Genomic DNA, 22,280 nt, shown 5'->3' with positions numbered 1-22,280 from the left:
CTTCTCCTCTGGTTGGTTTGTCTAATACCTGGACCAGGAAGTTATCCTCAATGCACTCTAGGAATCTCATGGATTGCTTACAACCTGCTCTGTAGTTTTCCCAACAGACATCCAGGTGGTTGAAGTCCCCCATCAGGATGAGAGCATGCAAGTGTGACACTTCTTGTAGTTGAAGCAAGAATGCAGACCCAGTACAATGCCTCACCCACAGGCTCCCCTTGCTCAGGCAGCCTGTAGTAGACCCCAACCACAAGGTGTCGTTTATTGTTGCGGTCTTTAACTCTGACCCATAAGTTCTCAACCTGTCCATGGCTGTTTCTCAAAGGCAACTCGTCACAATCAATTACTTCCCTAATGTAGAGGGCAATACCACCTCCCTTCCTTCCCTGTATATCCCTTCTGAAGAGTTTATAGCTCCCTATTCTGATATTCCAGTTATGTGATCCATCCCACCACATTTCCATGATCGCAATCAGGTCATATTTGTCTCATTGAACCGTGGTTTCTAATTCTTCTTGCTTGTTTCCCATGCTGTGTGCATTGGCGTAGAAGCCTTTCAGTTGGGCAATCGGTCATATTGCATTTCTAGAGCTCTTGCTGATTGCATTGATACAGTTCGAAAGTATTTCCCTGCCATTACTTAGAGTGATAGTGTTCTCAGGCATGCTTTCTTCACTCAGAGGTATATCCCCTTTCCCCACCATGTCTTCCTCCCTAACAATTAGTACTGTTGCATTCAGGTTACAGGTATAAAAATCAGATATACTGATTTTTAGGAAGAATAATTCTAGACAACAATTTTCCAGTCCATTTAATCACTGTGAAAAAAAAAAAGTGCACAAGTACAAGTATATAGAGTCACAGGCATGTACTTATTAGAAGATGGAAAGATCATGGTAAATCATGAAATATTCCAGTTGTTATTTTCCACAAAGAAAGAAATCTGAATTATTGTTTTTAAACTGCTCCTTTCACCTACCAGTATGCAATCTTAAAACCAGTCTTGATGTATGCCTGTTGTGTCTGTTTGTATTCCCAAAATGATAGCTTTCAGATTTCTCATTTCCATATGTCATGTTTAAACCTTCAATTTAGTCTACTTTTCAGAAATGTAATGTGAACTTTACTTGCTGATAAGAAAGATTTTTTTATGTTTGAGAGGTCTGCATGGATTGTTGTTTTACCAAGAAGAAAAATGTGAATGTGAGAGAACTGCGAATGAGCTTTTAGCAAGAGCTGGAGATCTATTTCATTACACAGGAGGGAAGGGATAAAGGGATTGAGATTTCTTCACTATTGCCTTATTCTGTGTCTATATGCATGCATGTACTTGTGTTTTATAGAGAGGCTGTAGGAGGGAGTGCACACCTGTATTAATTCTATATCTAAATAAATAATAGTCAGCGCATTTGGGATGAGATTGCTGTTCCAGTATATCATGTGTGATGGGCACTGTAAAAGTGTGTCACATCAGAGCCTTCACCTTTTCTGTAATGGAAAGTGTTTGGTCACTGTTTCCAGTAGTCAGTTATTCCTTTTCTCTGGTGTTAGCTGGGCTGCTGGAAATACAGAGTTGATTCAAAGTTCTGCTTCCCCTCACTTAATCCGTAAGCTTTTGTGTTGCACAAAAAGAAGACCTACCTTCTCTGCAAAGGTGAATAGACCACAGTGTAATCTCAATTTAAAAATAGTTAACTATTAAATACAGAATATATATATATATATAACAAACAAACATAAGCCTTTTGAATTCAAATTATGTGTTTTGTAATTCCAGTTACTCCTCAGTTATACTTCAGTGCTGTATTAAACAAAAAATCTATTAATCTGATTAATATGATGCTGCTGGCTGCTGTGTTTCTTTATTTCAGTCTGTCTTCCAGTCTTTACCCTATGTATGTTCATGTGATGTCACAGAATTCTATTCTAAAGCCAATTAGACAAAAGAATCACATGATTCATTCTTCCCATCAGTCTCTTTCCCAGGGACTTCTCCAAATATTTCTAATTTATAAGCAGATTTTTAAAGCAGAATTTTAAAGTAATTTTTACCTGTTTGTGGAAACAGAAATATTTTCTCTTCAACTCAGAGATGAAATTTTCAGCTCCCTACCCAATTTATTCAATAAGTATAGGTATTGTTTATCGAATATTCATTATTCCTCAGGCAATAGGAATAACAAGTTGAGGGATTTGGTCAATCAGAAAGAGACTTAAAAGCAAATTTCTCACAAATGTCCATGCCTGGCATTTGGAACATTTTACCTTCTTTATTATTTCTAATAAATCTTTGACCACTTCATATTTTTCATGTCAGATATTTGTATGTGAGGATGAATATGCACATATATACAGGTGAATACATGATGCAATTGTTTTTCCAAATTTAGATCATGCTTATTTGTGCGAAGGCTTGATTTTGCAGAAGAGTGTATTATGATCCTCTCACTGAGTTCACTGTATGCTTTTCTCAGGAGAGTTTGTCTCAATGGAAGTAATGGCTGTTTCTTCAAACCCTGCTAATGACTTAGGGGAACATGGGCATTACCACATATACTGTTCTTTCATACCAACCTGAACTTTTTATGTGAACCTGTATTCATTGATATTTCTTTGCAGAAGACTTTAAAGAATTAAAAATAGGAGAGAAATATGTAAAACACATGAAGGCTGATTCCCATTTCTAGTCCAGTCCATGTGATTTATTGTAATATAAATTTATAAAATAAATCACAATGTTAAGGGTTGGGTAAATGAGTCCATATTCTCCCTTTGTTTCAAAACATGAATATTTAAACACTTCCTGTTATCTTTGTAAAAGTTGTAAAACTGACAAAAGACTTTGTAATCTATGATAATATATGATCATCTGTGATAACACAAAATCCTAAAAGAATCACTGTATGGTGCTTTTCTTCCCTACAAACACACTGGAAGGGAGTACTTAACAACATAGCGCACAAAGGACAAATCCTGAAATAGAAAAGAGATCCAAAAGTTATTTATGTGTGTTCTTCCATACTATATTTATAAGGAAGCATTGGGCTTTAGAAGACACATAGTTAAATATACAAGCCTTTTACTCATTTTCAGAAGTCTTTTTTTTTTTTTTTTTTTTTAAGTCCTTGAAAACAGTGCCTATTGCTCTTCTCTCTTTTAAGCTCAGTATTAATCATTATTTCATTAGTTATGCTATCTTTCATGTGTACAAATAATAACTGTCTTAACTTTTCTTTTTTGAATTCTCTATTTGACCAATATTAGAAATTAATTATGTTCCCTTTGTATGTTATTATTTTTTGGCTGCTGTCACAACAATGTAAATTTGAAAAAGGAATTGAATTTAAAAGGGTAGAATATTCTGGGACTTTTCAACCTAGAGAAGAAAAGACTCGGGGAGATCTTACCAGTGCATACAAGTAACTGATGAGAGGATGCAAAAAGATTAAAGCCAAACTTTTCTCAGTGGTATCTAGTGATAGGACAAGAGGCAATGGGCAAAAACTGAAATACAAGAATTCCCATTTAAACATAAGAAAAAAAACTTTTGCCATGGAGATGTTCAAATACTGGAGAGTTTGCAGAGGGAGGCGGTGAAGTCTGTATCATCGGAGATATTTAAAACATATCTGGGCACAGTTCTAGGCAACCTGCTGTACCTGAACCTGCTTAGAGATGGGAGGTTCATCCACATGACTTCCTGAGACCCCTTTTAGCCTCAGTGATTCTGTGATTCTAAGCAGATGGGCAGATTCTAAGCAGCGTGTTATCTAGAAACATCTAGTAAACATCTAGTTAATACCTGTAGTAGAATATAATTAAATGAAAATTTCGAAATTATATTTTTAACAGGATTTATAAGTTTGAAAGCCTTCAGAGTGTGTAGTCAGTAACCAGATTATGGGGAGAGAGGGCAAGATGGAGAAGAGGCAAAGCTATCCATTTCCTTTGTATATTTGCAAAATGAATTCTCTCTCTCTTTTTTTTTTTTTTTTTTTTTTTTTTTGAGGAATTAATGTGAGTAAGGATCCAGGCTTGGTGCATATTTCTTTCCTCAGTTAAATGAATGTGCCAGTTGTGCTTATGAGGGAAAACAGGAAAATGATTCATTCCATGAACTCTTGCCCTTGATGGCAGTATTATTTTATTTTTTTCTTTTACTTCAAGTGGAGTAGCATCTCCACTTGCTCAAATACTCTTGTTGACAGAAGCACGTGGATAAGCAAAGTGCACAAATAGCTCCAAAGCAGGAAAATATGTTCTTCTGAAGATTAGGAAAATGTCTTCAGTCCTTATTAAAGACCAAAGCCTGAATATGGATTGCCCAAGCTAATTTGTTTGAAAATATGATGAGCAAATGAAAAGGAGAAGTGTAGAACTTATGACGGTAAAGTTGGAATGAAACATTTTATTTTTTAATGGTGTGACTACTAGGTGTAGCAGCTTATCGGTGTCATGAGAGGCAGTCATTTTTGTTTTTAAACTCCTATTATCCAGTGTCAGAGCTGGATGCCAGGTGGTACTGTTCTAAATATCTATTAACTTTACTGAAGAAACTAGGCCCTGGCATTGTAAACTTATGTTTTGAAGACATTATGCCTTATGACAGCTTTGTCATGTTACCTAGGATAAATAAACATACAAAAGCATGATAATACTGTTATAAATGGCTCAGGATTCAAATTAGGATTAAATAAAAAAATAGGATTTATTAAAAGAATATAAAGGAATAGAGGTAAGCAAACAGCGCTGGGTGCACCGGGAGTCTCTGCTCCACCAGGACGCACACCAGTTACATCAAGCAGCTGATTTTTATGCACCTAGACTAATACATATTCATTACTACTTCTAAAAAAATAGATTATTATAATTAGCTTCCGGGGTCCAGTTCCTCCTACTGGAGCATGCGCATCAGTCTCCTCTGGGGGTCTCTAGGGGTCTTTCATGCTGAAGGCTCGTAGTCTTCCTCTCACCCTTTGTACTTACTCGGCACTATTCCAAGTTTATGGAACACTCTCTGTACACTCTCCACAGGTCTTGTCTCCCAACCGTCCTTCAGCTTCTTTTTTCTTCCTCTTAATCTCTTGGCCCCCCTGGCCAGATACCAAGGATCCACATAGTATCTCATAACAGTCACTAGTTGTTATCAGTTGTTCTAAAACTCCCAGACATCAAACACAAACAGCTTTCTTATTTGACGCTTCACGAGTAATTAAAACATTCTTCCCCAGCCATTCACAGACACATCTATAGCAGTGTTAAGTTAATCTCGAAGAAGACAGGAAAAAAGGCCGTAACTGTTAGAAATAGAAGTCCGGAATAACAAAAGCAAACAGGTTCATAAATTTAAGGAGTGTTTTCTGAAGACGTGATAAAATGACTAGAATGAGGGGGAGACTGGGACACACTGCATCTGTGGTTCAAGAACTAAATTGCCAGTGCAGGGCCCAGAGGCAGACAGGATTCAAACAGAATTATTCTTTATGCACACGAATTTATGGACACGAATTTATGGACACGAATTGGAATTGTTAAAACATTCCTCACAATACCATCTAATAAAGATGGATCTGTCAAAAGTGCCTATCCCAGAGATATATACCACCACTGTTTCCTTTTTTTTTTCCAGGAAATGGAGGAATAGAAGTTCCTAGCGGTTGTTTGAGAGATCTGTGATTTACTGAGTTGAATGTTGAGTTCATGTAAATTGATACTTTCTGTTCTCTTAGTGCTCTGTGTAGCTCTTATTTAGGTGTCCTAGAACATGATGCTGCATGCAAGTATCATCAGAGAATGTTGTCTCAATTACATTTAGATTGAGAGTTTCAAATAGAATTATATTTTTTCACAGAAAATTATAAAACAACAACAAAAAACTTGTCACAATTTCATTTGCCTTCTACAAAGCATTTTTTCAGGGGTGCAGTTAAAGTCAGACTAGAATCATGACAGAAAGATCCTTTGCTCTTTTTCATAAAACAAACAAACAAGGAAACAAAGCAGATAGTGTTATATTCTCATATTACTCCAAAGGAACTTGTGTTGTCAATGTGTTTTGTGTCAGTGCCTCAGTACAAGCTAGCTGTTCTAATTCAGAGTCGCTTAAGCCATCACAGCAATATTTAAGTGGGGGTTAAGTGTTGCATATGACCAATGTTGCTTTTAAGTTTGGACTGTCAGATTTTCTTAGGAATATCATTTAAATGGCCATGTTCATTAGCACCTCTAATACGGAAGATACTGTCCTCACCTCAGTTTTGAAGTCAGTTAGGCCAAGTATGCTCTTCACCTTATTTAAACTGTTTGCTACAATTGAATGTTCCAGTATATTTGCTCCAGTATTTTACTTTCTCAGTAGATGTTTACCAGCTATTTGCTGTGTGGAGAAGTTTTGCTCAGCTAACCATGCTCTTCCCCCTCTTCCCCATATAATGACTAGATTTCTGATTTAAGATAGTGTGAGGCAGGGAAATTTTATAAATTTTAAATAGCAGTTTGCCCTTCCCTGTGGAGCTCTTCATCAACTGATATAAATTATATTAAATAATCCTTTGGCTCAATTAACAACTATAAACTCTTAGGATATAGAATGTGTGAGTTGTTTAAATGTGCTTAGTAAATCCACAGGGCAAGAAGTGAACAATAACGTTTCTAATTGGAAATGAGGACGGAATGTGTGAGCAGGATATAAATACTAGATTTGAGACTGGAATGGAATATTTGGGATAACATTAATAAACTTGTTAGAAATGTAATGGAGTCATGTAATCATTCATATTGTCACATAACTGGTACATTTTCACAATACTTCTTCCCTTGACATCTTACTGGGAGGCAATTTTAGTACTGACTCAGAGAAAATTGCAACACTGGCTGGATCAGTGGCTATGTCTACATTAGCACATTGGTAGCACATTTGTAGATCGCAGCAGCTGGTCCTGAATACTTCAATTTAACCTATATGTATTACGGGGGAGGAGCTTTTTTTTTTTTTTTTTTTTTTGTAACAGGACTTGTCTTGTCCTCTGTATTGAATGTTCCTACTACATGTGGAGTTTGAAGAGGTCTGAAGGAAAGAATCCTTGCTTCTTGAAATCCAGGCACCTCAGTGGGGTCTAACAGGAGATAAATCAACTTTTCTCTGTGTCACATAGGTGAGTGTATCACATATGGATGACTCCACCTCATATGGATGACTCCATCAGTCATCCATGTAAGGCCTAACATACGAAGTTGGGCTTGTTTTCCACCTGCACATTCTGTGGATGCTTGTTTGGGCATTATGGAGGCTGATACTTGAACAATCTTCTGCCTCTGGGCTTGGTCATTGGCTGAACTGTGGAAGGAGGGGTACAACAACAGCCCCTTTAAAAAAGCCCAATGGCTGAACTGTGGAAGGAGGGGTACAACAACAGCCCCTTTAAAAAAGCCCAAGTGAAATGGCCGGAGTCCTGCTGGAGTCTTCTTTTGTCTGAGCAAGAGTGGCACTATGTTACCTGGCGTAAACATTGCTGGTTCTTCAGAAGTCCTGGGCTTGGGAAAGTCTGGACAGGTGGGAGTGCATTCACCTTGAGTTCTGGGAGAATCAGCAACAGGTGCATAAATTTTCAGATGAGGAAAAATTTGTCTATCATGAGCTGACTTCACCATCATTGTTGAAATTTTTGTTAGCTTGTACCTCTGTCAAAGTGAACCTCTTGTTTCCTGAAGCAATCAGTCCTTCATAGCCCAGGCTGTCTTGCTCCAGGTCTCTGTTGTCTTACTCCAGATGAGCAACATACTGGGAAAGTATGCAGCTCTAGCCAGTACTGTTTCTGAGTCAGGGAAGGGGTGTGGAACATCATGTTCATGCAGCACAGGTACATCCTGGAGTGTGGCTGTGTCCTAGCAGAATTGACAGATACCTGGTGGGTGGCCATGGGGGAGACAGGAGAAGCCTCCACAGCAACCAGTGGCTCCCTCTGCAACTGTGCTATGTCCTCCCAGGCCAAATTAGGTGCTCCAAGAGGTATTGGTGACTGGGAATAAGCAGCATCCATCACTTGGTGTGGCAGTCCATCCTGGGCTCAACTTAATTTTCTTTTTCCTTCTCTCTCATCCGAGCCCTTACTCAGTGCCCAGGAGCATGGAGTAGAGACCCTGGGGAGAAGAACCCTGCAATCCTCCCAAGAATCCATTCCCTCTACCTGGTATCCCACAGGCACAAGGACAGCTGCTAGCTCTGTGCTGCATCTGGGATGATCCTGCTCATGGCCATCCCCAGTGCTAACTTTTTTTCCTCATTTCTCTGTGCTGCCACCACCCTTGAGTGCTAGAGCCTCCCCTCCAAACTGCACATTGGGGACCTGTACGGCTTCCAGTCCACAGCTACGCAGGCACAAGGTGTTCCTCGAGGGCCTGGCAAGGGGAAGGTCACTGTTGCCATCTTTGTATTTCTGTTTTCTTCAGAGAAACCTGTAGATAATAGAAAAGTGAGACTGTGAGCTCCGAGCAGGTGCTAGGTCATGATAACGGGCAGGGTAAAGCAGAGCTTTGCAATAGTGATGCTCCCTCATTTGGGTTTTCTCCTGAGGGCATAGAAATCCCTGTTTCCTTCTCCTGAGATAGTGTTTGCCAGTCCCACAGGCTTTTGCTGCAGATCTGCTCCGTACCATTTCTATCCATCCATCCTGATGGGTGGGCTGCAGGGTGGAGTAAGAAATGCAGAGAAGGTTGTGGGCTGCCCAGGCCAGGAACTGACTGCCATTCAGGGTTGAAATACTCTTTTCTTGGTATTTGAAATATTATTTCAGTGCTTTCAGGTGTCTGCCTTCCAAAGACATGTGTGTAAGGTAATATCAATCTGCTCAATTGTTTGTTTGTTTTTTGGTTTTTACCTTCTATGAGCACGTTCATTTTAAGTCTCCTCCTCCTCATGGCTTCTGTAGCAGTAATTAGCAAATTAGTTGAAATTCTCCCAATCTGAAGTTAGTTCACAGAAAGACATTCTTTGTCATTAATATCCAAGAACTAACCATTTCTAAATTATGTTGAAGTGGAAATGACCCAGATATAGTTAGGGAGACATGCAAAATTCCTTGTGGTTAAAGGGCACTGTTATCTTAGAACTGTGCATACATAAAAATCAAACATATATAACTGAACCAACAATCTTGTCTATGCCTTTAACCAGGAAACATCTATTTCTATGCAGGTATTTTTGGACCTAAGAAAGGATCTAAATAACTTAAAGGAAATTGGGTACAGACATTCTATTTTTTTTTCCTCTGTTGCTTCAAATTCAGCATGGGTGTGGATAAATGTATTTACTTCACAGAGCAATTCTGTAGATTATCTAAATGACTTTGACCATATGTAGCAGCACATGAAATATTTATAGCTAAGTAGAGAACTAAAATGTAAAGGATTAGTAGGAGACATAAGCTGTCAGAGTAGATGAATATCTTCTAAGTGAATAGACTCTACAAGCCTACAGCTTTATATATATATATACGTATATATATTTAGTCCCATTTGTTTCTGAGCTTCCTTTTGTATTAACATTTGGAAAATTTTTGAGAATATTTTTTCCAAACCTAAGAAAAATAAGTTATAATGAATAATTTATTTGTTAAAATTCTTTTAGTTTGCCAGTTCATGGCTTGTCTATGAAGTACTGGTATTTTTGCAGAAATGCATTATTAATTTAAAATGTGTCATTAGGTGTTCTTGTGATATTTTATTACAAAAAAGTTGATGCTGTTTGGAAATATGATTGTGGTACTTTTCTGATGATGAAGGGTCTAAAGGGCAAGACATATGTGGAGTGGCTGAGGTCACTTGGATTGTTCAGCCTAGAGAAGAGGAAACTGAGGGGAGACCTCATGATGGCCTGCAGCTTCCTCATGAGTGGGAGCAGAGGGACAGGCGATGATCTTTGTTCTCTGGTGCCCAGCAAAAGGACCCAAAAGAACAGCATGGTACTGTGACGGGAGGATCAGGTTGGATGTTAGGAAAAAGTTCTTCACTGAGAAGGTGGATGGCAGGGCAGTGGTCACAGCACCAAGCCTGATGGAGTTCAAGAAGCATTTGGACAATGATTTCAGACATATGGTTTGATTTTGGGGTGGTCTTGTGTGGAGACAGGAGCTGAACTTGATAATCTTTGAGCCCCTTCCAACTCAGGATATTCTATGATTCTAATGTTATATTTGAAGACTCTTCTTTACACATTACTTAAATTCTTCATTTTTGATAGTTCACTGGAGTATGTTCATGAAAATTAGGGGACACAGGGACACATAATAAATTCAAAGTAAATTCAAAATGTTTAATAAACTGCCCATGAAGTTTTTGTTTGTTTGTTTGTTTGATTGATTGATTTTGTTTTGTTTTTTGTTTTCCTGACTCAAATTTAATGATGAAAGCCTCCCTGAAACATACTGTGGTTTCTTGGAAAAATGAGAAAAGTTGTTCTTGATTTAGATTTTTTACTAAGTGACTACTTCTGGAAATCTTTTGTGAAAAAACAAATGTGTTCAGATTCTGCTTTATGGTTCATTGGTACATTATACAGTCCAGATTTTTTAACAAGGAGTACAATCATCCATGTTGTATTTCTTTGCTCATTTTTTTTTTCATTTAATTTGTTATGATATTCAAATTTCTACAAGCAGATGAGTTTTTCCCCTTTCTCCTGAGCCAGCTAGGACAAAGAAAAGCATACATTTGACATGAGGTTTTATATGCTGTTTTAAATGAAAACTTTTTTAACATTAATTTACAAATAGAGAAATACACACTTGCAGGTATGCTGGTGAAGATATTTATACAAGTATTTAGTTATTCAAGAGAGCATAGATAGGCAAGCAAACCATAATCCTAACATACTTTGCCTTGCATGCTATCAGGTCTTGGTATAAAGTCAGTTGTTTACTACACGTGTACAGGTAAGGATACAAAGGTTAAGTTATCATTAGGTGGCTTATATTGTTAGCTCCTTTCATTTCCTCAGTGCTTTGCCAAGTATGCAGCAAGCCCTGTGAGAGTAGAATCCTTTTAGGACTCCTTGGAGTCATTTTTAAGGCTTGACTAGGAACAGATACTGGGAAGGAAAAAAAAAAAAAAAAAAGGAATTCTGACTTGCAGTGGTAGAAATAAGATAAGGAAATACTTTCTTAGAAAATAGTGCATAAGCCTTTCTCTCCTGTTGTATAAAATATGACTGAAAACTGTGGTAGGCCTGAATTCCCTTTGAGGACAAAAGATCTCCACGCTACTCACATTGGTGGTAGCTGACATGGTACATACTTCAGCACTTCATGGCTGCGAAGCTCCTTGCTTAAATTGAGGCCAGATATATTGTGCTCCTCACCCCACATCTTGTCCTGTGCTGCATGTCCCATGCAGTGCTACAGGCTTGGGGGAGAGTGGCTGGAAAGCTGTGCAGAGGAAAAGGATTTGGGGGTGCTAATTGATGCTCACCTGAACATGAGCCAGCAGTGTGCCCAGGTGGTCAAAAGGCTGATGACATCCTGGCTTACCAGGGAGGTGATTGTCCCCCTGCTCTGGTGAGGCTGCACCTCAAGTACTGTGTTCATTCTTGGGCCCCTCACCACAAGAAAGACATTGAGGTACTGGAATAAGTTCCAGAAGAGGGCTACAAAACTGGTGAAGGGCCTGGAACACAAGTCCTATGAGGAGCGGCTGAGGGAACTGGGGTTGTTTAATCTCAAGAAGAGGAGGCTCGGGGGAGACCTTATTGCTCTGTACAACTACCTGAAAGGAAGTAGTGGGGAGCTGGGTGTCAGCCTCTTCTCACAAATAACTAGTGACAGGATTAGAGGGAATGGCCTCAAGATGCACTGGGGATGTTTAGGTTGGAAATTATGAGACATTTCTTCTCAGAAAGAGTACTTACAATTGGAACAGGTTGCCCAGGTGGTGATGGAGTCACGATCCCTGGGGGTGTTTAAGGAAATGTTGGAGTTGGTGCTTAGGAACATGGTTTAATGGGTGACATTGTTAGTAGGATGATGGTTGGACTAGATGATCTTGGAGTTCTTTTCCAACCTTTATGATTCTATGTGTCCTTTCAATTAATTGTAGTTTTAAAAGTACAACAACACAAAAATGTAATAGCTATTTCTGGAATAACTAAAAAGTCCTTTTAAAGACCTCTCCAACAAATCCACTGTACTTGGATGATATTTAAAAAAAATACATTGGTCAATGAAAGCCAAGAGAAAATTGTAACCAGAGCATCATCCTTTTGGAAAGTTTAATTTGAAATCCTAAAGAAAATTAAATATTACACTGATTAGGTAGCTTTTTTATTCTCCCGTTTTATCTCTTTTTGGACTGCAACTTAACTGTGGAATGCCAGGTGCCGCTGTAATGGGAAAAGCTGCAAAGATTCATGCATAGCATTTCCTCTGCATGTACTGTGTAAGTTTATTAGCTTCAAGGTTCCTTTTCAACGTTCACAAGTCAGGGTAGGGTGAGAGCATATTCCATTAACAGAGATAAAGAATCCTTCCTCAAAAGTGGCATCAAAATTAAAAATGCTTTTTTACTGGTGACTGACGTCACCAGTTAATTCCCCCTTTCCCAGGTATACATGTACAATGAAAATCTCTGAAGATTAGATTTAATTTATGAGTTGAAGTCCATAGAGGTGGTTTCTCTGCCACTCTTGCAGCAGCTTTGGAGATATATTAGTATTTATAATATATATAATATAATAGTGTTTATAATTTCTCTTTATCTACTGTTCTTGCACTGATGTGGTGGTTTCACCGTATTCTTTGTCCTGCACTTCTATAAGAGAGTGGAGTCATTGCTTCATAGTACCTCCTCATAACTCTTCTCCTGCAGAAACAAGAATTTTTAAATATGTCTGTGCCATTTCAGACTCACCACAGGAAGTTATGCTTAGTTAAGCATACCATAAAGATAGAAGCACAGCACAACTCTGTGTGATTACTGGTAGTTGCAACAGTTCCCTAGCAGTAGCAGAGGAATCAGGTGAAAAATATGAATTATTAAATAAGTATCATCCAAGATGATTGACAATATGAGATACCTGGGGAAAAAAATAAAAATAAAAAAAAGGTTAATTTTTAACCGAGTATGTTTTCATCAAAGTGGAAATTTAATTAAAGGGTGAGTTTAGAGAACATAATAAATCAAAACTGTGGACACATAACTGAGATAATAATATTTTTTTAATTTATTTTTCAACCTTTCACAGATGAACTGGAGGGATCCATACCATCTCTTTTTTTCAGATTATGTTGTATTATTTCGATTACAGATTTAACATTTTACACTATTACCTTTAAATCAACCAACCAACCCACCAAAAAAAAAAAAAAGGAATAAGGAAAAGGAAGTATTGTTCTGATATTGCAGATGTAGAACTGAAAACAGAGGATAAAATTACTTTGAGTGACAACAAATTGTGGTAAAAAAAGAGAAATTTAATCATTTAATGCAAGTCTTCTGTGACAAAGAGACAAAACTAACCAGTAAAGGGAGGCTTTACAAAAACACCAAGTATTGCATTTTAATACCGAGTTGAAAGTAGTCTGGAGTAGTGGTAAGATTGAAACATGTTTGTTTAGTTACATGTCAGGTTAAAATTAAGCCCAATAGGATGGTTTCAACACTCCTCTTTGAATTCCAACAATCACCTTGTGTTTGCTTGTCATCCTGATGAAATAAGCACACATTGGGAAAAAGGAACATTTATGAGAGTAAAAAAAGAAGTAGATAAATGTGAGATGCAAGATAAACAGGAAAGTGCAAGAGTTAAGCTGTCTGTCTTTGAGTTATTTGAGTTACAGCTAGAAAATTCTTTGTTTCAGCAAAATCAGCAAAATACCTAAACTTCTGTATAAATGTGATAGCAAATACTGAAAATGAGACAATGAAACATAAAAGTTTTAGGAAAGTTTCATTACAAAACCATTTACTATGCTTTTTTTTTCTTCTTTTTTTTCCTGTATTAAATGTAATGAAATGTAACCTTTACTGTGTTTCATTAAAATCTGGAAAATCAATTTCTTGTTCAATAAATTTAGAAATACTGAGAAATTGGTTCAAGACTAATTAAAATATGAGCAAGATAATTACAATTGAGGCTTAGAAACTACCCTAAGAGTGAAGGGAAAGAACAGTACCTGAATACACCATCTGAGATTTTGAAAAGTTCCTGCCTTTTCAATTATGTACACATCTGTTAACTTTGGGGGAACGAGTGAAAATCAAGAGTAATGCTGTTGTCTAAAGACTAATATCATGATGCTATATATTCCAGATCTGTTGCAGAAGCCACAGAGGTTGATCTCAACATGAGAGTTGGATTACATACGGGAAGGGTACTTTGTGGGGTCCTGGGTCTCCGAAAATGGCAATACGATGTCTGGTCAAATGATGTGACTTTAGCCAATGTAATGGAAGCTGGAGGGTTGCCTGGGTAAGTATGAGGAACAAAAAAACAAACAAACAAACAAAAATATATATAAAGAATCAGATACCTGTATAGGTGAGGAATTTATTTCCTTTGCAGAATGTGCAACACAATCACTATTGATAAAAAGATTAAGGGTTTTGTACAGTAGGAGTAATCATTGCATTATATGATGTCCGCTGTGGAATTGTCCAAATGATCTTAAGATTCATGTTAGTAAATAGATCAGATTAGAAGTAAAATGTTGAAAAGAAAAAGAAGAAGAAAAAAGGATTTATCTTAAACATGCACATATACTTAGAGCCATTCCATGAAGCACGTCCTAGAATTTGAAGTACTCCTTGGGTGTCCTTGGACTCAATTTACAGAAATACAGAATTGTCTAGGTTGGAAGAGACCTCAAGATCATCGAGTCTAATCTCTGACCTAACACTAACAAGTCTTCCACTAAACCATATCACTAAATTCAACATCTAAACATCTTTTAAAGACCTCCAGGGACAGTGACTCCACCACTTTCCTGGGCAGCCCATTCCAATGCCTAACAAACCTCTCAGTAAAGAAGTTCTTCCTAATATCCAGCCTAAAACAACCCTGGTGCAACCTTAGCCCATTCCCCCTCGTCCTGTCACCAGGCACGTGGGAGAACACACCAACCCTCGCCTCGCTACAGCCTTCTTTAAGGTACCTGTAGAGAGCGATAAGGTCGCCCCTGAGCCTCCTCTTCTCCAGGCTGAACAAGCCCAGCTCCCTCAGCCCCTCCTCGTAAGACTTGTTCTCCAGACCCCTCACCAGCTTTGTCGCCCTTCTCTGGACTCACTCGAGCACCTCCATGTCCTTCTTGTAGCGAGGGGCCCAAAACTTAAAACAGTACTCGAGGTGCGGCCTCACCAGAGCCAAGTACAGGGGGACGATCACTTCCTTAGGACTGCTGGCCACACTGCTTCTTATACAAGCCAGGATGCTGTTGGCCTTCTTGTCCACCTGAGCACACTGCTGGCTCATATTTAGCTGACTATCCACCAATACTCCCAGGTCCTTCTCTGCCAGGCAGCTTTCCAACCACTCATCTCCCAGCCTGTAGTGCTGCTTGGGGTTGTTGTGCCCCAGGTGCATGACGCTGCACTTGGCCTTGTTGAACTTCATGCAGTTGACCTCAGCCCATCGGTGCAGCCTATCCAGATCCTCCTGCAGAGCCTTCCTATCCTCGAGCAGATTGACACATGCACCTAACTTGGTGTCATCTGCAAACTTACTGAGGGTATGATCCCCTCATCCAGATCATCAATAAAGATGGCTTGCCTCAGTACTGAGCCCCGGGGAACACCACTAGTGACTGGCCTCCAACTGGATTTGACTCCATTCACCATGACTCTTTGGGCCTGGCTATCCAGCCAGTTTTTAACCTAATGAAGCGTACACCAGTCCAAGCCACGAGCAGCCATTTTCTTGAGGAGAATGCTGTGGGAAGCAGCGTCAAAAGCCTTACTGAAGTCAAGGTAGACCACATCCACAGCCTTTCCCTCATCCACCAAGAACATCACTTTGTCATAGAAGGAGATCAGGTTAGTCAAGCAGGATTTGCCTTTCATAAACCCATGCTGACTGGACCTGATCACCTGGTTGCCTTGTAAGTGCCACATGATGACACTCAAGATAATCTGCTCCATGAGCTTCCCTGGCACTGAGTTCAAACTGGCAGGCCTAGAGTTCCCCGGGTCTACCCTCTAGCCCTTCTTGTGGATGGGTGTCATGTTTGCTATCCGCCAGTCGACTGGGACCTCCCCCGACAGCCAGGATAAATGATGGAAAGCAGCTTGGCCAGCTCCTCCGCCAGTTCTCTCAGTATCCTCGGGTAGATCCCATCTGGCCCCATCGACTTGTGTACATCCAAGTGCCGTAGCAGGTCGCCAACCATTTCCTCATGGATAGTGAGGGCCACATTCTGCTCCCCATCCCCTTCCACCAGCTCAGGGTACTGGGTATCCAGAGAACAACTGTTTTTGCCGCTAAAGACTGAGACAAAGAAGGCATTAAGCACCTCTGCCTTTTCCTCATCTTTTGTAACTAATTTTCCCCCACATCAGAAAAGGATGGAGATTCTCCTTAGTCCTCCGTTTTGCATTGGTGTATTTGTAAAAACATTTTTTTGGTCTTTAACGGCAGTAGCCAGATTGAGCTCCAGATGAGCTTTGGCCTTTCTAATTATGTCCCTGCACTGCTTCACAGTATCCTTATAGTCCTCCTGAGTGGCCCGCCCTCTTTTCGAAAGATTATAAACCCTCTTTTTTCTCCTAAGCTCAAGCCACAATTCTCTGTTCAGCCAGGCTGGTCTTCTTCCACTCCAGCTCATCTTTGGGCACATGGGGACAGACAGCTTCTGCAACATTTAGATTTCCTTCTTGAAGAGTGCCCAGCCTTCCTGGACTCCTCTGCCCTTCCAAACCACCTCCCAAGGGACTCTGTCAACCAGTGTCCTGAACAGTTCAAAGTCGGCCCTCCGGAAGTCCAATACAGCAGTTTTACTGGTCCCCTTCCTGGTTTCTCCAAGAATGGAGAACTCTACCATTTTGTGGTCACTCTGCCCCAAACAGTTTCCAACTACCACATCTCCCACCAGTCCTTCTCTCTTTGTGAACAGCAGGTCTAGCAGGGCACCACCCCTGGTAGACTCACTAACCAGCTGCGTCAGAAAGCTCTCCACGCTCTCCAGAAACCTCCTAGACTGCTTTCTCTGGGCTGTGTTGTGTTTCCAGGATATGTCTGGGAAGTTGAAGCCCCCCACGAGAACAAGCACTGACAATTTCTCAACTTCTGTCAGCTGCCTGTAGAACTCCTCATCAGTCTCCTCATCCTGATTCGGCAGTCTATAACAGACCCTGACCAGGACGCTAGCCTTGTTGGCCTTCCCACTGATCCTAACCCATAGGGACTCAACCTTATCATTCCCAGCCTCAAGTTCCGTGACATCAAAACTCTCTCTGATATAGAATAGAATATATGTATGGAATATATAGAATTTAAATGTACACCGTTCGTTTTCACAAATGTGCTTATATGTGCTTCTGTATGCAACTTGCATTTGGACTGGGATCTACCACCTTCTGTTGGATATTTGCAAGATTATGATTTGCTGAACAGGAAGTCAATGGTTAAGTTTTTTGGTTAAGTGAATTTCTGTTTGCTGCATATGTCATTCTGAGACAATTTTGGCAGTGTGTTTTTGTATGTTCTTTACCTTGAGGGTTCCCAATGGAAAATAAATAAATGAATAAATAAAACAGACCTGAACATAATTAATAGAGAAGAGCAGTAACAGCTTTGAAGATATCTTCTGGAAATAGGTTTCAAATATAAGGGTTCCTTCAGGAGGAAATGTGAAGATAGTTTTGGGGATAAGCAAACTCAAAACTAGAATCATTCAGGTTGGAAAAGACCTCCAAGACCATCTGGTCCAACCATCTCCCTACCACCAATACCACCCACTAAACCATGTCCCTAATAGGGTCAAAGTTGACTGTGCTGCCAAAACAAAGTGTATTAGAAAGCTGCCTTAAAGCAGAGTAAGTAAATGGAACATGTCAAAGCTGTGAAGAGAAACAAAAAGAGAAGAACGAGGAGTTTCTTCTTTATGTACATGACAGACTTGGAGTGTGGAGCCACACATTTCAAACAGCAGGCTGTTTTTCCAAGCAGGCAGTGAGTTAAACGCTTAAATCCATGCAATGTGAAAGATGATGTGAAGACTTCCACTTTCTACAAATCACTAAATCTGCAAGGTTTTGGATAATCTGCAGTTACTGTTTTGGTCATTCTGTTTAAGTTTAGAAAAAAACATTTAATAGAAACATTTTTGTGATTTTTTGGCTGAAAAGACAGAGCCCATTATGATCTTTTTCACGAGTGTATTACACTAGCAACTACCTAGTAATACATCTTAGCTATGAAGAACATCTTATTTTTCTCTCCAGGAAAGTTCACATTACAAAGACCACCTTAGAGTGCCTAAATGGGGACTACGAAGTAGAACCAGGATATGGACATGAAAGGAATAGTTTCTTGAAGAAACATAATATTGAAACATATTTCATTGTGCCATCCCATCGGAGGAAGGTAGGCTCCACAAATTCTAGCTTGTTTTGTGGCATGTTTTTTGTAGTTTAACAACTGTTCTATGATAGTCTGAAACAGAGGCAATACCGGTATTTATTGTTTCTAAAAGCTTTTAAACTCTTGAAATTAGATGTTTTGGTTTTGATTGAGGCAGGAACACTAAAAAGCTAACCTTGTACATTACCTAGAAAAGAAGATCACTATACTTTTGAAGTTTAAAGTTAAAACAACTTGTCACTTAACCCACAAAAGAGAAAGCTTTTGGTTTATTCAGATTCTGTAATGATTGCATTAGAAATGATATGGTATGTTAGTCTAAAATGTAATTCATTCCTATCTTCCACTTCCATTCAAAATGATATTTCTGAACATTAATGCTGGCAGCCTGACTATTTTTTCTTGCTCTTTAATACCCATATTTCCATGACATTTTACTCACACACTCCTAACACTTTCTACAACCCCTCCTGATAGTAGTGACTCCTTTGGTAGGCCTGGAGGAGTCCCTACTTAATAGATGCAGAAAAAAACTATTTACAGACTTGTCATGCCCATAGCAGAAAAGACAGTGAAATGAATTCAGCAGTAACCGAATTAACATTCCCTGGAAATCTGGAAAAGTTGCCATGTTGCCAAGCTGTACAACACGAGCCTGTTTATCTAGGTCAGGAGAAGAGGCTGGAGTCGATCATCCTGCTTTCAAATGTATATATCAGTCTACCATAGATCAGATATTTATGCTCAAGCTGAGTAAATTTTCTAAGATTATTACAACAAAGAATATATTCTCTGTCCAAAACAGACAAATAGCTCCAGTGTTTTCTCCTGCTAAGCTGAGCTGCTCATGACAAATTCAACATCATTTCCCTTCCTTGCTCTGCCACCTCAGACTCCCACAATGATTTTGGCAATCCCTTTCCTATCCTAGCTGCCTTTCCTCCTAGATTTTGCCAGGCTCCCCTCTCTTTTCAGTACATTCCTTTTGTCAGACGCTCAGAGAAGTTCTGGGAAAAGAGAAGTAAGTCGGCAGTGTTGGAAGCGACAATAATATTTTCTGCACCTTTCTTTCTTTTGGTGGAGAACAGAAAATGGAAAGTGTGGAAAGAGTAAGGTTTTAGCTCATTTGAGCAGGAACTTCTTAGATGTTGCTAAGGATTTAGCCACGCCTGATAGAAATGGATGTGACACCTCATTCTAGCCAGATTTTCAGAATAAGGAGAGAGTCCCATCAGTGCAATGGTAATTTCTTGAGTTGCAGTGAAGTTGGTGATAGTTAGTGACCTTCAGGCAGGTTCATTCACAGGCACACCTTTCTTCCTCAACCAGTTACTGAGTGCACCTCAAAAGTAAATGCTGAAAAAACTGTAAATTTCATCTAATTGGTATGTCCCAACAAAAACAACTAAGCGATGATCCTATTTAGGACAGTCTGTTTTTATGCTACAAAATAACTTTTGTGACACCAGTAGGAGTCTTGAAAGTCCCTAATTATAATTTAAGCATGTTCAGTTTGTTCCAAACCTCTCTGTATCAAATGATAATTATCTTAAAAGTTGTCTGCCCTCACATATGTATTACTCTTTATCTCAGCCGGACAACTCAGAATACAGACTTTTGCAAACATATTTTCCGAGTCTCTGCCCAAACAAGTTTAATTCAAGGATTTGGCCTTTAGAGAGAAATTTTAAAATACAAGTCTCAAAGTAAGTACAGACACAAAAAAAAGATGAGGTTTTGAAGTGAATTCAAAGCTCCATGCTTGAGGATGTTAGCTAACTTTCCATTAACATGTTTTTGACAAAAATATAACCAGGGAAAAATAGATCATCTTGAATTCCAGGTCAGCAGTCAGGTTCCTGGTCTGAATTTGATTATCTGGAGAGTTTTTCTGGAAAGTCTGGGAGTCAAGCCACCACAGAATTCTGATTCTGATGATGAAAGCTACTGCTGCTTTATACCAGAAGGATTGCTGCAAGGGTGTTTTATTATATTCTTCCTCTAAAGCATCTTGGAGAGATGGAATAAAGCATAAAGGAGAGATGGAATATCCTTGTCTGCTCTGAAAATCACATGATCTCGTGTTTTGTTCTTCTGCTAATCTATATGATTAGACTCCATTTTAGATAGTAGGAAAGAAAATAGGTCGAAAATCAGTGGGCTAAATTCTGTTTTCATTCTCAGTAAGAGGTTTTTGTTGCCTTTCTTGAAACCAGAAATAGTTCCTAAATTAACCAATCTCTCCTCCTTCCAAAAAAAAAGTATGAAAAAGTATGTTGCTGATTGCCACTACATTTGTTTGTCTTTTTTTTTTTCTGCTGTTTTAACTCCTAGAGCATTATGTATCATTTCATAATACATAAAAAAGGGAGAAAAGGCAGTAAGTGCATCTATTACATGTAGACATGTATTCTCTCTGCTGCACTGACTGAAGAATTTCTAAGAATAGAATCTTGACATTCACCTATTAAAGTAAATGAAGCCAATGCATGTTTAATGTGCAAAGATGAGAGCTTACATATGAGCACCCATTCCTTTTTGTTTGCAAGGCTGCTGAGAAGCTGCTGGTGACTGCTGAGAAACAACTCAGTTTGTCATCAGCTACATAAACTGAATGCCATGTTACCCTGGGTGTCACTGATGGATTTGTAGAAGTGACAGATGCTGCAGTACAGCTTGGCTGACATCAGCTCTCTGGCGTGCATCAGTGCAGTGTCAGCCAAACTGGCAGAAAGAAACACTTCATGAATTTTACAGATATAGACAGCCTTCTCCACTGGACTCAAAACAATCAGTGCATCACTTTGCTATTTGTCATAGTATACTACAGCCATCCCCAGTCTTCGTACACTTGCATTGGACCACAAGATACTAATAAATACCTTTGTAATAGACTATTTAGCTGTAAGATAAACACCTGCTATATCCTCTCCTACCTTGATTCAGTCATTAAACCTTCAGAGATATAGAAACAGAGGACTGGCCCTGAAGCACAGACAAGATCTAGCACCTGTAGGTGAATTCAGGTATCTGCTGGTTTACTATTGTATTCCTTCCCCTGGAGCCTCATTAGCTGAAATGCAAAGACATTTTTCGTTCTTTATGCATCATCTCTGAGATTAATATGAACTGACTGTAGCAGGGATGATTCCAAGAAGAATGAAAATCAATATTATCAGCAACAGATGGCCAAGAATCTGTTGAACGTTAAAGATAAATAATTTTTTTATTATTAATATTTATTTAGAAGGCACATACCCCACATTTTCCCTTATTTGATGTGCCAGAAAGACAGATCAACTAAGCCAAGAATGAGCAGTATATGAAAACTCATTCGTGTACCAATTACATTAAAAATGTGAATAAATTATAAAATGTTCCCAATTATTTTAATCATTTATTCAGTCAACTGACAACCAAAATTTTGTGATCTGATATGATTACTAGACTGGTGTATAAGCTAAAACGTGAGAGGAACTTAGAAAAGACCACTAAGAGTATTCTTCTCTTTTTGTTGTATTCAAGTTTTTTATTTTGGTAGATATTATATTAGTCTATTACTGTTACTGTTATTTACTATTTGCTATTATTACTATTATTTATTGTTTATTTTTATTATTTAGCAACAATTATGTTTTACTGGATAACATTCAGCTTCTAAACCCACTTAGTTTATCAGATTTCCAAAGGCATAAAGACTTTTTTTTTAATGAAATTC

At 38.8% G+C, this 22,280-nt stretch overlaps 1 protein-coding gene across 2 annotated transcripts in view; it reads left to right on the top strand.

Moving 5' to 3' along the window:
• The window catches only part of ADCY1 (adenylate cyclase 1), a 160,601-nt gene that overhangs the window by 88,671 nt on the left and 49,650 nt on the right, over nucleotides 1-22,280 (top strand). For both annotated transcript variants that reach the window (XM_068674818.1, XM_068674817.1), the window contains 2 exons: nucleotides 14,300-14,458; nucleotides 18,424-18,565. In XM_068674818.1, the coding sequence (XP_068530919.1) occupies nucleotides 14,300-14,458; nucleotides 18,424-18,565 (301 nt within the window). The remainder of the gene's footprint in view (nucleotides 1-14,299; nucleotides 14,459-18,423; nucleotides 18,566-22,280) is intronic.

This window comes from Anas acuta, chromosome 2 (genome assembly GCF_963932015.1).
Source record: "Anas acuta chromosome 2, bAnaAcu1.1, whole genome shotgun sequence".
Lineage (NCBI taxonomy): Eukaryota > Metazoa > Chordata > Aves > Anseriformes > Anatidae > Anas > Anas acuta.
Note: the sequence above shows the minus strand (reverse complement) of the source record. Positions and strands in the feature narration are given on the sequence as shown.